This window comes from Pygocentrus nattereri, chromosome 20 (assembly GCF_015220715.1).
Source record: "Pygocentrus nattereri isolate fPygNat1 chromosome 20, fPygNat1.pri, whole genome shotgun sequence".
In the NCBI taxonomy this organism is placed as follows: domain Eukaryota; kingdom Metazoa; phylum Chordata; class Actinopteri; order Characiformes; family Serrasalmidae; genus Pygocentrus; species Pygocentrus nattereri.
In genome coordinates this window covers 30,423,576-30,437,852 of record NC_051230.1, presented here as the reverse complement: position 1 = coordinate 30,437,852, position 14,277 = coordinate 30,423,576, and the positions used below count along the sequence as shown (strand labels likewise).

At 42.9% G+C, this 14,277-nt stretch overlaps 1 protein-coding gene across 2 annotated transcripts in view; it reads left to right on the top strand.

Moving 5' to 3' along the window:
- The first annotated feature begins 964 nt into the window (after positions 1 to 964).
- The window catches only part of zmat4a (zinc finger, matrin-type 4a), a 152,660-nt gene continuing 139,347 nt past the window's right edge, over positions 965 to 14,277 (top strand). The window contains exon 1 of one of the 2 annotated variants that reach the window (XM_037531740.1): positions 965 to 1,118. In XM_037531740.1, the coding sequence (XP_037387637.1) occupies positions 1,032 to 1,118 (87 nt within the window). In that variant the 5' untranslated portion in view covers positions 965 to 1,031. The remainder of the gene's footprint in view (positions 1,119 to 14,277) is intronic. The other variant, XM_037531741.1, reaches the window with a different exon arrangement.

Below are 14,277 nucleotides of genomic sequence, written 5' to 3'. Positions count from 1 at the left end.
ATGCAAAGAACCCTTTAACTAAGCAAAGCGTTCTTTGGGTGTTCATAGTTCAATATCGTACCATTTTCTTTACTAAAGAGCCCTTGAAAAACCATATGTGTGTAGAAACATCTCATGGCTTTTCATATATGGGTCCTACAGTAGAACCTTTTTGAAAATGGTCCAATGTAGCACCAAAAAGGGTTGTTCTTTTGTGTCAAGCTTACCATAACAATAAACAATAAACAATAAACGCCCTTTTGCGTGCTGTACAGAACCCATTTCAAAAAGGTTCTCTCTAGAACCATCTACACCACGTTCTCCATCAATCTGAACATCCCTTTCATGATGCAAAGAGCTGTTAAATCGTGCTTGAAGAGTCCATGGTTCTATATAGAACCATTTTCTTTACTAAAGAACCATCTTTATTGCGTGTACCAGTGTAGAAATCGTTTCTATTCATACTGATGTGAAGTGCATCTGTGAAAAACACCTCAGATTGGAGACATCTACTATATGAACCCCCAGCATGTAGGTCACCTCATGGCCAGCCTTCCCACCTCTTACATTACATTTATGGCATTTGGCTGACGCTCTTATCCAGAGCGACTTACAATCTGATCATTTTACACAGGGAGGCCAAGGTGGTGTTAGGAGTCTTGCCCAAGGACTCTTATTGGTGTAGTGTAGGGTGTTTGCCCAGGTGGGGATTGAACCCCAGTCTACAGTGTAGAAGGCAGAGGTGTTAACCACTACACTAACCAACCACCACCAGCTGGCTTGCTGGAGTCCTTCCTCCGCAGCTCCAGCCCTGCGTGAAGGGGTTAAACGGCTCTCCAGCGTCGGGCCGTGCGGGACCGGGACGGGACTCCACGCTTTGTTTTGCCACGCGTGCTTCAATGTGCGAACGCCTGGGCCAATGAGGGCGGAGAGGAGCGCGTCCCCCGCTCGGCCAGCCAATGAGGCGCGAGGTGGGCGGGCCGGGCGAGCAGCCTGCGCTTTGAAGCGCGTGCAGGCGCGCGGGTCTCTCCACTCTCGGCGCGCGCGTGTCCATGGATTACACGCTCTCCCTGCAAGTGCAGCAGCAGCTCACCGTCTACCCAACGCATCTGCAGCAGGTCTACAGCCTGGAGCTACAGGTACGTGCGCGGTTCGAGCCTCGATCCCCGCAGCCGTGCGTCCCACCGCCGTCCTCCTCGCGCATCCCTTCAGAACGGGCGCTGTGCATATCGGCGCGCGTGCTCTCGTGAAAGTGCCGCAATTTGGCGCGAGCCTCTCGTTTTTGCGCACGCTCACCTGTTTGTTGTTGCCGGGCGCGTGATCCACATTTTAAAGAGCCCATTAGAGTGGTTTCTTTCTTTATATCTCTATTTATTTATTTATTTGTTTGTTTATTTATTTATTTGGTATTGTGCCCCCCAGAACAGCAGTTCGTACCATTTTCCAACCTCTCTGTGCCCCTTAGAAGTCCGAGTGAAGTGGCTGATGAGAGACTCTGATTTCTTTGCAGTGGTGCTGATGGGAACCAGCGGTGCCATGACAACAGCAACACAAATATAGCCGCTTTATTTACCATCCAGACCCACCACGTGGCATCTGAGTGCTTATGCATACCGTTCACGACGGTGAAATAGTGATCAATCTTGCCTCCCAACACCCTCCGCCGTGAAAGGGTTTCACAAAACTTACATGTTTTAGCCCAGGAATCTTTGCCAAACCTCAGGTAAACGATTTGTGAACATCAGGCAGGGAACTCACAGCTGTTTCGTGGAGTAACTTTTCTGTGAGCGAGCTTTAAGAGCTTTAATGGCCATTTCCCAAGCTCTCTCGATTCCTTAGAATAGGTGTGAAATGGAGGGGGTCCTGGGGACTACCGCGTCTCCAGTTAACCTCATGGACCCCTTGAAGATCTCAAACCCGACGTCGTAATGTTGGCTGAAAAAAAGGACAACTCAAATCCAAAGTTAGGGAAAGGTCGTTGTTAACCTGCTTCACCCACCATCAGCAAGTTTCTGTCTTTGGTGTTTTTAACTGACTAGAGACGCAGCGCCCGTCTGCCTCAGGGAGGCGCTGTAGCAAACTGGTCCACCCCGTTGGTCCTTCTCAGCCTAATAACTGTACGTAGGCCCGGGACACCTCTGAAAAACGTTACAGTAGGTCGTAGCAAAGCTGTAAAGCTGTACACATGCCCAGTGTCCCCAAAACTTGGTGGAAAGCAAGGATCGTTTCGATTTCTCACACTAAACACAGAAGAGAAGATGGATAACATCTCAGTTAATGTGTGGAAGAGCACATTACCAAACAAGAAACGAGCATCTCCAGCATACAAACTGTTAAAGCAGACGTTTTGTTGGGATTGATGCGTCAGCACAGCTATGACGGGTGAGGTAACCACCAGTCAACACGGGACCACTGGAATACCAGGGCGTATTTCACACACTGATTCAACAGGAACCGTTTGTTTTTTGTGACTATGCCTTTAAGACTGATGTATTTAAATGAGCTCTGTTCCGATTGACTGTCTCATTTAAGAAGCAGTCCAGGCTCGTTCCCTGTAAGTTTAGCAGGAATGGATGGATGGTTTCGTGACATCACGTCACAAGAACAACACATTGGAAACTTGCTGGTTTTGCAGGTTAGTTTCCGTATGTGGACTCCATGAACTGAACCTGTGAGAAGAACTTCAAGAACTTTTTCATGGTTTTCCACAGAACGGCAAAATAGTGGCGAGTTTTTAGAAAATTTTTGCTTGATTCAGTGCTTGAGATCTAAAGTCATTCGGAGTGGGTTTGGCGTGAAATGGTTGATTGTAGAAACTCAGATGTCTTTACAGTGGTGGTGGTGGGAACCAGGGGTCACCCTGACTACAGCACAGATCTAGATATTTTATTTACTATCCAGAACCACCAGTGAACCTACGCGGGTCTCCTGGGTTTTATATGGAATGTTGGTGATGGAAAAAGTTCAAGTTCAAGTTTTATTGTCAGTAACACAATGAAATTCTTACTTTGCTGTTCTTCCATTCACAAACAGAATATATACACTTAAAACAATAGTAAAAAAGTACGGTTACATGTGCAAAGTTGCCATAAAATGTAAAGTTGCATGTGCATATGTGCAAGTAAGTAGAGTATATATTGGAAATATGTTGTCTTTGGGGACTGCATGACCCAAACTCTTCTCAAAACTACTGTAAAAAGCACAGAAAGATCATGCCCAGTTCCTGTCAGCACCACTGTCAACAATTCTGACTGCTCTAGATCGGAGTTTCACACCAAGCCCACTCTGAATGACTTTGTTTTACATCTGAAACATTAAGCTACGCAGAAAATACAAAAATCGGAGGAATTTCGGATCCATTTGAACATGCCTGCCATCGCTGACATTTGTGGTATCGTCTCATTCTTTCGTCCTTTAAATCACAGCAGGCAGGGCCAGTCCAGACTGAATGGGCCTTATCAGAAGATGGAAAAACGTCCACAGGACCCCAGCTTGACCTCTCTGTTTTGGACTAAGCCTAGCTGAGGCAGGGCTGAACAATCGGTCGTTTAACCACAGTTTGAAAGAGCGCAGTTTTCAGACGACCACGGCTGCAGTTGTAACCAGAGCCTACTGGGTAGGGAAATGTCATCTTACGAGCGCCTATAAATGAAGCAGACCAATCAGAAGCAAGCAAACAATGCGTCAATGCAAATGGTCACAATTTGTTTAACACACCAGACAAACCACACAAAACAAGCATGCGTTAAATGCAGTATGCTGACCCTCTACTCCATGACTTATGACTCAAACATGATGAAACGTCTTTTCGCTACTTAAAAATTGCTTAAATAATGGAACTCTATGGAAAAATAAAGTGGGGCATCGCACCACAGCACCATGACGTTTAAAAAAGCACCATAAAATCACATTTTTCTCTGTAAACAGAGAAATTTACAGATTTTATTTACAAAACCAATCCAGTCAAAGTTATGCTTCGCAAACTAAATGACCCAATATTCACTAATATTAGAAATGAACGCAATTTTAGAATGTATGGTATTAACAGCATCAAAGCAGGAATCCCCAGTCATTTGATGTCATACGGTATTTGTCCTTTTTAAAGTAAACGACCCTTTTTCCAGTAAAATTGAGATAAAAATCATTATTATGTACTAGGGCTAAATGAAGCAAGTGCATCCAAATGCGCGGACGTGTGTTTCCTGCAGAGGACGCAATTGTCAGAGGAGCGGGGGTGCCTAAACTTTTGCACACGACCTGCACTGTACAAGCGCATTGTAATTAATGCTACAAAAGCACCACTTTTAAGCACCGTTCTAATTGTCATCGCAGTAGCTATAGTGTTATTAGCTCTACAGTCGCTTGCTGCAGTAAATATTTGCATGCATGGCTGCATGCGTTACTGCTCTTTGAAGATCTTATCATGCATGTATTGGCCACAGGAGCTTTCCTCTCTTAACCCCCTACTGAAACGTGAGTTATGCATCGGTAATTGCAGGGCAGCGTCTACGCTCGCTGCCCGTTTCAGCAGGCGCGCATGGCGTGTTTAATGAGCTCTTCCGCCGCCACGCTGCGCTTTCATCCGCCGCTTCTCAGCGCTTATTATCGGCCGCCAGAAACGGGCTTTGCCTGTGTATTTGTGTACCTATGCTTATGAACCTGCGACGCCTTTGAAGTTCCTCCTGCAGGTGCAGGTTTGGCTTTGGCGCGGCAGTAGCTTTACGCCGATCCCTCTCAGCGACGAGGCAAATAGCTCCGTGAGATAAGAAGCTTTTCCAGTTCTGAGCCCAAGCATGGCGGAACTTGTTGCCCAGCTCAACACATGTGGACGTTCCCTTTCGCTGCTCTGAGAGGACTTTCAAAAGCGCCCTCTAATTAGATTTCTTTGTGAAAGTCAACCAGCGGACTTTGCAGGACTGGCTCAAGCTTGTGAGTGGCACGTTAATGTTCTATGGGATCATGACACATATGCAAGCTTGGGATGCTCAAGCTTTAACCTTCTTCAGGCTTATTTCTAAAGGCAATCAAGCACATTAGAGGCGGGTCCGAGTCAAAGCCGAGACCTGGACGTATTGAGTCTGAGTCGAGATCAAAACTTGTGAGTGGCGAGATTTTTCAGAATGCAAAGTAGAAAGAAGACTGAAAAAGACTGAAATGCATTTGTAGCTCCTTGTACATTCATTATACGTGATATGTGTTCATTAATAATGGCGTACACTGTAATATCCTTATGCAAATGCCATTCTCTGTCGCTTCTTCTCTAAAACCTTTTCAGAAGTCGTCACCTGAAGTCAACTCAATATAGACCAAAAATCAGCCTTTTTTTATTATTGATTAATGAAAACGTAGCAATAGCTAGGATTTGGGTAAGCTGCTGCTACGCTACCACAGGTGGTTGTTAAGGTATTGCTAGGCCATTGCTATGCTTTCCCAGGTGGTTGCTAAGATAATTGCTAGCCATTACTATGCTTTCCAGGTGGTTGCTAGGGGATGGCTAGGCCACTGCTATGAAATCCCAGGTGGTTGATAAGGTATTGTCATGCTTACCCAGGTGCTTGCTAGGGGATGGCTAGGCCACTGCTATGAAATCCCAGGTGGTTGATAAGGTATTGTCATGCTTACCCAGGTGGTTGCTAGGGTATTGCAGCACAAGCACCACTACAATTCATGAGCTGTCTAGTTCAGTAGTTGAGGTACTGCTGAGGGACAACAGACTACCTACAAAATAATATAACCTGTCAACTTCAAAGTCTGAAATTGCAACCATTAAGACACCTGACACCTATTTGATACGCATTTCTGAATGTTTATGTAGGTCTATGTAAATTGTCATTAAGGGCTTATGTAAGCGTCTTGTATCCTTAAGAGCCCTGCCCAACATTAGTGTGTTACCAGCTTCTGGTAATGGTGGTCATATAATGACAGCTTTATAATGATAACTAAAAGAGGGTGAGTGAGAGAGTGCATGAGAGAGAGTGTAGAGATATGCATTATTGATGCACTGTTGACACTGTTTTTCCTGTGCAGAGAGAGAAGCCGGCCTTTGATTTCCCTTTTAAGGCTGTTTAAGCGTGAGCGCGAGCTGCCTGCCTGTCCTCAGGCTAGCCTCGGAAAACAACGGCAAGGAATTTCGGGCAAGCGCGAGATCACTTTTTCTCATCCATTATGGATATGGTGCAGCCAAGTGAAAGTGCCTCCTCTTTAAAGCTCGGAGAAAACAAAACAGCTTTAAAGTTTGTTAGTTCTGTGAGAATTGCTGTGGAACCCCCTCTTGCCATGCTTCTCAGATGAAGTGTAGTGCAGTGGTTCTCAATCCTGGTCTTGAAGGATGCCGTCCTTCAAAACTGCCCACCAAAACTGGACAAGGACTACTCCTGGACCAGGGTTGGGAACCAATGGTCCAGGAGAAGGAGTGCAGGAATATTGAGAGTTTGAAAGATTGTTCTAGGCTCCAGAAGGCTCAGTTTAGATAGCATCTCCTCTTTGCTCGTTTCTCTGCATTATCCTTTCCATTTTTAACTCCCCTTCCTGTGCTACAGACGGCTTCGTCCTCTCAGGATCTGGTCATGCTTGCTAAGACTCGCTCGCTGAGAAAGCCAGAGATTTTCCCTGCTCGTGTTTCACGTTTGCTGAGAGATTAAGTGAAACTGAGCAATCGTGCAGTGCACAGATGGGAATTTTGTTTGTTTATGCCAAGCTTACTAATATGATAATCATGAAAAGTCATTGGCTGCACATTCCAGCATGTTTTACAATGTCCATTCTGGGTTTGATCAGAAAGGGTCCCAAACACTGTTGTCTTTAATTCACTGGCCACTTTATTGAAAACGCCCACCTTGTGCTTCCACTCACTGGCCACTTTATAAGAAACACTGACCTAGTACTTCCTTTAATTGCCACTTCATTGGAATCACCTACCTTGTCCCTCCACTCACTGCCCACTTTATTAGAAACACCTGCCTTGTGCTTTGTCTCTCTGGCTACTTTAGAAGGTAGAATGGTTCTGAAGCCAAGCTTCAAAAGTCTTGATCTTTCAGCAAGAAATACATCTTCTAAGCCCAAGGCATTGACAATGACCTGAGTTGCCATTCGTAGGTCATGCATATGTAGGTATGGTGGTCTGTGGGGTTTTCCGTGATGACAAAGCCAGATCCCACACCAGTATTCTTAGTCTAATTTGTGAACACTTTTCCTTGAATATACATAAGTCTTCAAATGAAGTGAGTCATATCAGTGCCGCATCACTGACGATACATTATGTAAAGTTCTATATGGGCGTCTTCTGTCATCTTCTTTCAGGGCGTCTTCTGTCATCTTTTCATATTTCATGCGTGACTGTCATGTTCCGTTGCTCCATCGTCTTCGGTGAAGAGAGAGTTTTGTGTTTCTTTTCTCTGAGGAACTTTTGTACTCTTTCACCTCTGGCTATTTTTGCTTTTGTTGTAAAAGGAACTAAAGATATCGCCTGTCATCCATATTCGATCAAGCTTGACCTGGATTATAAATATCTCATTTGAAGCACAGACGGTATGAAAAGACAGACGACAAATATTTGGATCTGCACAGGTCGTCTGTCAGGAAAGCCATGATAGGCCTCGGGTCTGTACGCTTTGGAACGGCGAGGATGGTGTAGGATGTAAAAGCGCTGCTAGATGAATGAGCCTGTCCCTTCCCTGAACCTCGCTCACTACTCCTCATGCATATCAAGCCTAAATATCCCGCTGCATTAGCAGAGCGTCGTCACAGTCTACACCCTTCCTTCTGGGGTTTAATGGAGAATAGTCTGCATTCCTTGGAGACCAGCAAGTCAAAAGAATACAGTACATTCATATATAATAGTATGCCAGAACAAATGTGCAGCACTGTTGACATGTCAGTAAGATAAATGGCTGTGCTTCAACTGATGTAGTGATAATAACTCAATCTCATGATTGCAGATATGTAAGGATGCAAATATCTAAACCTAAATATTGAAAAAATCTATTAGGATAAGAAAAGCATATCAGAACTGAAAGAAAGGTACAATGAAGAACTTTTTCAATGAAGATACTCAAAGGGTAAAAAATGAATAATAAACAATTGACAATAAAAGGGACAAAAATGCCAAGGACAGTCCTGCCAGGCAACCTGAAAGAGGTTGCAGCCACTGTTTGAATGCAGGATTGGGAGATAAAAAAATCATAATACTTAATATTTTAAATACATGATATGCATCATGTCATTTTCCTGAAATTAATAAATGGGTTTGATATGTTTTTGGTATGGCTTAGTAGCTTTTAGTCTGCTTTGGTTATTATCAGTATGGTTTAGTTGTTCTTGGTGTAGTTTGATAGATTTTGGTTTAGTTTGCTTGCTCTTGGTAGAGCTTGACTGATGTTGGTTTAGTTGTTTTACAAATGGTTTGGTTGTTCTTGGTAGAGTTCAATGCATTTTTGGCCTGGTTTTTTGGTCTTCATATCATTTTTGATAGGTTTTTGGTCTGGTTTGCTTGTTCATTGTATTATTTGGTTATTCTTGGTATGGTTTCATAGATTTTGGTATAGTTCGCTTGTCCTTCATATTGTTTAGTTGGTTTTGGTATTGTTTGACAGATTTTAGTCTGGTTTGGTTGTTCTTCAAATGGTTTCATTGTTCTTGGTAAAGTTCGATAGATGTTGGTCTGGTTTGGCTGTTCTTTATATGGTCTGGTTATTACTGGTATCGTGTGATAGATTTTAGTATAGTTTGGTTGTTCTTCATGTTATTTGGTTGTTCATGGTATAGTTCAATAGATTTGGGTCTGGCTCGGTTGTTCTTTACATAGTTTGGTTATTCTTGGTATTAATTTGGTATGGTTTGCTTGTTCTATGTATGTTTTGGTTGTTCTTGGTGTAGTTTTATATATTTTGTTATGGTTTGGCTGTTCTCAGTATGGTTTAGTAGTTTGTGGGATTATTTGGAAGTTCTTGGCATGGTTTAACTGTTTCTGGTACTTTTTGCTCAGTTCTTTTTAGTATGGTTTGGTAGTTTTTGGTATAGTTTGGTAGTTGTTGCCATATGTTTCTGTGTTTAATTACTTGTTTACATCATATGAATAATTTCTTATTAAAATAATAAAACACAATATGTAGAGCATGTGAAGCAACCTAAAGGCTACGGCCTTTTTGCTTATAATAATTCATTTTTCTAAAGGAAACAATTCTGCACATGGAAGGCTGTAGGACGGCATTATCTGTTTAACAGGCATGATTGCTACAGAATATTCTTAAGCTGGTCAACATATCAGGGCTGATTCGGGACGTGGTCTAATGTTACATATTAAAGGGAAACATGTTAAAGAAAACTGATTGTGAAACAAATTTAATTCATTTTGTAAAAAAGAATAAATTTTGAGAAACAGATGACACGTTTTCTTGATCGACAACTTGGCCAATCTTGATATATGGTCTGGGACTGCAATGTTGGAGTTGGGACACTTTTGCTAGAGCATTTAAAAATGAAAATATTCAAGTTCATATGAAATTTTACTCATTGCAATTTTCTTTATGGGATAGATCTGGTATTATTAGAAGCTGATCATGCTGAGGTGCGGAGGTCATGGAGGTCACTCCTAAAGCAGCTTGCCATTAAATACTTTTAATCACTTGCTGTACTGAAGGTGATTCGTGAGCCCGCGTTGGAAAATAATCACGGTTAAAACCAAAGGCAACTGAGTCTCTGAAATGAACCCAACCACATTAAAAGGCCATACAAACAAGTGTAGGGTGCAAACGTCAGGTGCTGCTACACATGCCGTGTGATGTTGTGAGCTTTGTTTAATTGGATGAGTCGTAAGGCATGCTTCATCCTGGCCCTGTCATTGGCGGAAAGCCAGGCTGCTTCATTAGGCTGGTGGATCCCAGCTCAATAGAAAGAGAGCTTTTCCTCTCTTTGGCTAAACATCTTACAAGCTTTGGGAACTCTATGTCTGGTCCTAGGCAAGGCACTGTCCCCAGTGAAACATGTCATCATCACTACTTCTGTTGTAAACCTGAGCTCGCATCCTGCGGTGGTGCTGCAGTAATATCACGAGTAAGATGTTCTAGTTCAAAAACTCGGAAAATTCCCTTCTAGTGATGTATATCTTGAAGGGGAGAGGACCTTTAGAACCACTACAACGCATTGGGGGCTATTTTTGTTGGCTGACAAATACAGAAGGAAGGCAGAAAGCAAGTGTTACTGCTAGGAAGACAAATATCTTATTACAGTCGGGTAACTGTAGTCTTCAAATCATCATAGCAATGGAGGCAATGCATTACATAAAAACAAAAATGAAAGAAGAGAGGAGTATTTTCAGAGGAGTGTGGGCCTGCCCACATTGGAGGCTGAATTTGTAATATAATCACTCTGTTGAATGCCTCGCTTGATACTTGTGTACATTGAATTAAGCGGCACATATCAGATGACACTATGCAGTACATTGTGTTGTTACAGCCCTCCTCAATACCTTACGCTGATTTGATTCCTTTTTTCTGGCTGAAAAGGTAAACAGCATCTCTCTGGTGTCCATTTGAAGCTAAATAAGGATAGAATAGATCTAAAAGGCTGTGTTTTACAGTGATTGTACCACAGGTAAGGCATATTGTTAGGCCACAAAGCAGAAGCCCCTTGTAAAACTCCTTGTGATAAAATAACTGCACACAGGGCCTGGAATTGGTTATCACTTTTATGAAATGCTAGACGGCATATAATGTGATACAAATGCTTAATAAATCATGTAAATTATTACTGATAATAATTACAATAAACAATTCTATCACAAAGCAATAGAGAAACAAGATCATTCTGCATTTTAACTAACATATGATAATGAAAGTAAGATAATGAAGCTTTATACATACTTTTTGCTCATATTACCACCATGATATGAAAACGTTGCTCATTTCCATAGAACCTTAAAGTGATTTCCAGTTATACGTTAGCAACAAGCTAACTACACCTTCATTTTCCCCTCGCTTGGACCAACATAGAAGTATTTATTAGCCTTTAAATCAGTGGTCAGTCACTCAGAATAGGATGACACCCCAGGGACTGTCGATAGCTGTATGATGTATTTGCGTAATGCATGCTGGGTATTGTAGTGCGAGAAGACAGAAGAATGACATTCATGACAAAAGGATATTCAACTCTATTTTTAGGTTGGTTCTAGTTTTGTTATCAGGATCTTCGGCCTTTCCACTGTGGAGTTATGTGGCAGCCTTTAGAAATAGCAAGTGATGCAAATGAAAGGAATGGAGGTCATCCTGTGCATGGAGAGAACTTGTGTGTGCATGTACAGTGGAGATAGCGGAGCTGAGACACTCACTGCAGTCCTCAGCTGCGGCGCGGATTAGAACAGCAACTGGGTGCCTCTGAAAAGCTCAGAAGCTCCATTTCACAATTCCACTTTTGTATTCGTGTGTGTGTGTGTGTGTGTGTGTGTGTGTGTGTGTGTGTGTGTGTGTGTGTGTGTGTGTGTTTAATCCCACCCTTGGGGACTGTTCCTGAAAATGTGTGCGACTGACTGGGCAGTAGCACCAGCTGGGCAGCTGTCTGTGTGTGTCTACCAGACATGGAAACTGCATGTGCATGAGTATTTAGCTGTTTGTATAGGCCAGATGTCCTCAGAATGAGGAGAAAACATGAACATTTGTGTTTGTGAGAACATTTGCCAGCTCTATCGAAGGAAAAGCCCTTCCCCCAATTTTGTCGTGGCCTGTTCCGCCCGCTAGCTGGGTCAGCCCCTTTTACACAAAGCTACCAATCTGGTAGGGTGAAGGCTAATGTATTTGCTCATGCATTAGCCTCCATGTGGTGCTTGCTAGAGGGAAACTTGTTTTTTCCAGTAGACGTGGGATCACTTGAAAGCACCATAACTTCTACAATTCTGTCATGTCAGCTATCAGTCGCCCATATTGGCTAGCATCATGCTAGTGATGGGGTAGAGGGAGGACCACTACACCCACCCAGAAAGAGCATGGACAATTATATTAGGCCCAATCCCATTTCACCCCTTGCCCCTACCACCTTGACCTTACCCCTCTATTTTGTGCATTTACACCTAGGGTTAGGGTGTCCCAATTCTTGTTGAGATAGAGGGGGAGGGTGAAGTGTTAGGGCTACATGGTCCTTCAAACGGAGGGTTTTCACACTCCACACTTGGAAAAAACGGCAAGATGGCTGTGCAAGTGATCAAAGAAACTGACAAATGTGAATATTTTCTCTGCTGATACCTCCACTGCACTGTCTTATGAACCTTTTCCTTATATCAAGCATAAAAAACTCACTAGTAAAAAATCACTAGTAGTTTTCTGATGTCTTGGTAGCAAGCTGGCTAAATTTCCTGTTCCAGGTGGTGCATCAATTACATTCTGGCACCTCAGAAGTCAGAATTGCTGCACCTTTTAAGGTGGAATGGGAAAACTCAAACAAGAACCTGGCAAGTAGCTGACTTCAGCTTCATACCTCTGAAGAATTAAGGGTGGGCGACTCCAAGGGGCAAAATGATACTCAAAAACAAGGGGTAGGGCTAAACGTAAGATATGGGATTGGGCCTTTCACTTCCAGCTACAGAGGGTTGTGGCATCAGCGGGAATTGAACTAATGATCTCCCAATGATGAGGCTAAAACTTCGACAGTTGCACCACTCAAGAGACCCAACAGCAACTTTTAATAGGACTATGCTGGGTGACCAGCAGTAGGCCAGCGTAAACCAGCTTAGCCCAAAGTCATGTTAGGCTAAACTGGTTTTTACAGCAGGGCAAGCTACATAGCTAATAAATAAACAAACATCACTCACTGCTGCACTTCTAAACGTGCTATACTACATTAACAGAGCATTTGTCGTTTTCATGAGATCTGTGTCTGAGTAAATACATTGTCTTCTTTGCCTCAACTCAATCCACTCAATTCACATTCTGCTTGTTGCAATGAAATATGATTGTGAACTATAAAAAAATGTTTGTAATTACCTTAAATAATCACAGTGAAATAACTGTGACAGACCTTCTCACTTGGCACATGGAGAGCAACATCTGTCTTGGGTATTGTCCACTCTGTTGCTACAAGCAACAATCTGACTCCTCAAATTGTACAACCTGAAAGAAACGATGAGAGAGCAAAAGAGGTGGATAAGTCAGCTCAAGGTTTCACCCCCAGACTAATAATTACTCCCAGCTTAATTAGCTTTGTTGCTCGCCTGGTTATCTCCAGTGCATATCTGCTTTGTCAGTTGCAAACCCAAAGTAGGCTGAAAAAAGCTTGCCAAGAACATTTGGAAGGCAACCTTGATAAATGCTTTGAATTAGGGAAGATTTGGTGACCCCGACATCGTATTACGGAGGTGGAAAGTTGTGGAGAGTTCTGTGGAGTTTGGATTTAGGTCAGTAATTCTTATTCTGCCTCAAAAAGGAAAAGCACCGTAACTTTTCATGATGGCGTCTCATTATTAAAGGAATATTAGCATTACTTAAACATGGCACCTTGTTTACGCCTGCCAGGCACTGACCTGTCCCTGGACAAGGATTACACCATCAGATCATCTTCCTCTTAACACAGAACATGACATATGATCCCATTGTTCTGCATAATACTGTGGAAAAAAATTATCCTTTGCAATATCTTCAGGCTGTGGCTCCACCGAGCATCCAAAATTCATGAGGCTGGGACAGAGGGGCATTGTTCCTCATCAAGGGGGCATCTGCCAAGTAAGATAATCCTCCATAGGGTTTGTTTGGTGAGCAGGAGGGGAGCAGACAGGGACCAGAGTGACCCCTGACCCATTGAATCAGGACTGCCTCAGGGTAGGGGTGGAAATCATACAGGTATAAAAAAGTTCATACTGATATACATTGTTTAGTAATTGCCAAGACAGATGTCATCTGCAATGGCATGTTTATGGCATGATTATGGCAATGTTATGTAGCACGTTCAGGCAAAATGTTCCAAACCTGATACCAGTAGCAGCAACCATTCAGGGTATGTACGAAGGGCAAAATATATCAGTTTTACAACATTTTCATCACAATAGCAGCAATTCTTGAACACATCATTCATTTTCTCTTGGAGAAAGACGGCTTAGACCCAAAGTTCAGGGGCATGACATCGACTGCAGAATGATTTACAATTTCAGAGGGTCTGTTTTGCAGCTGAAAACTGCACTCCCAGGACAAATTAACCCCTTAAAATCAAAGGCTTGTTACATACTACGGCTTATTATTCAGTAACTACATGGACTTCAATGCAGGTCATAGGAGTGTGCCACCAGAGGGCCCTGACCATTTCAGGGGTTAAATCTAAACC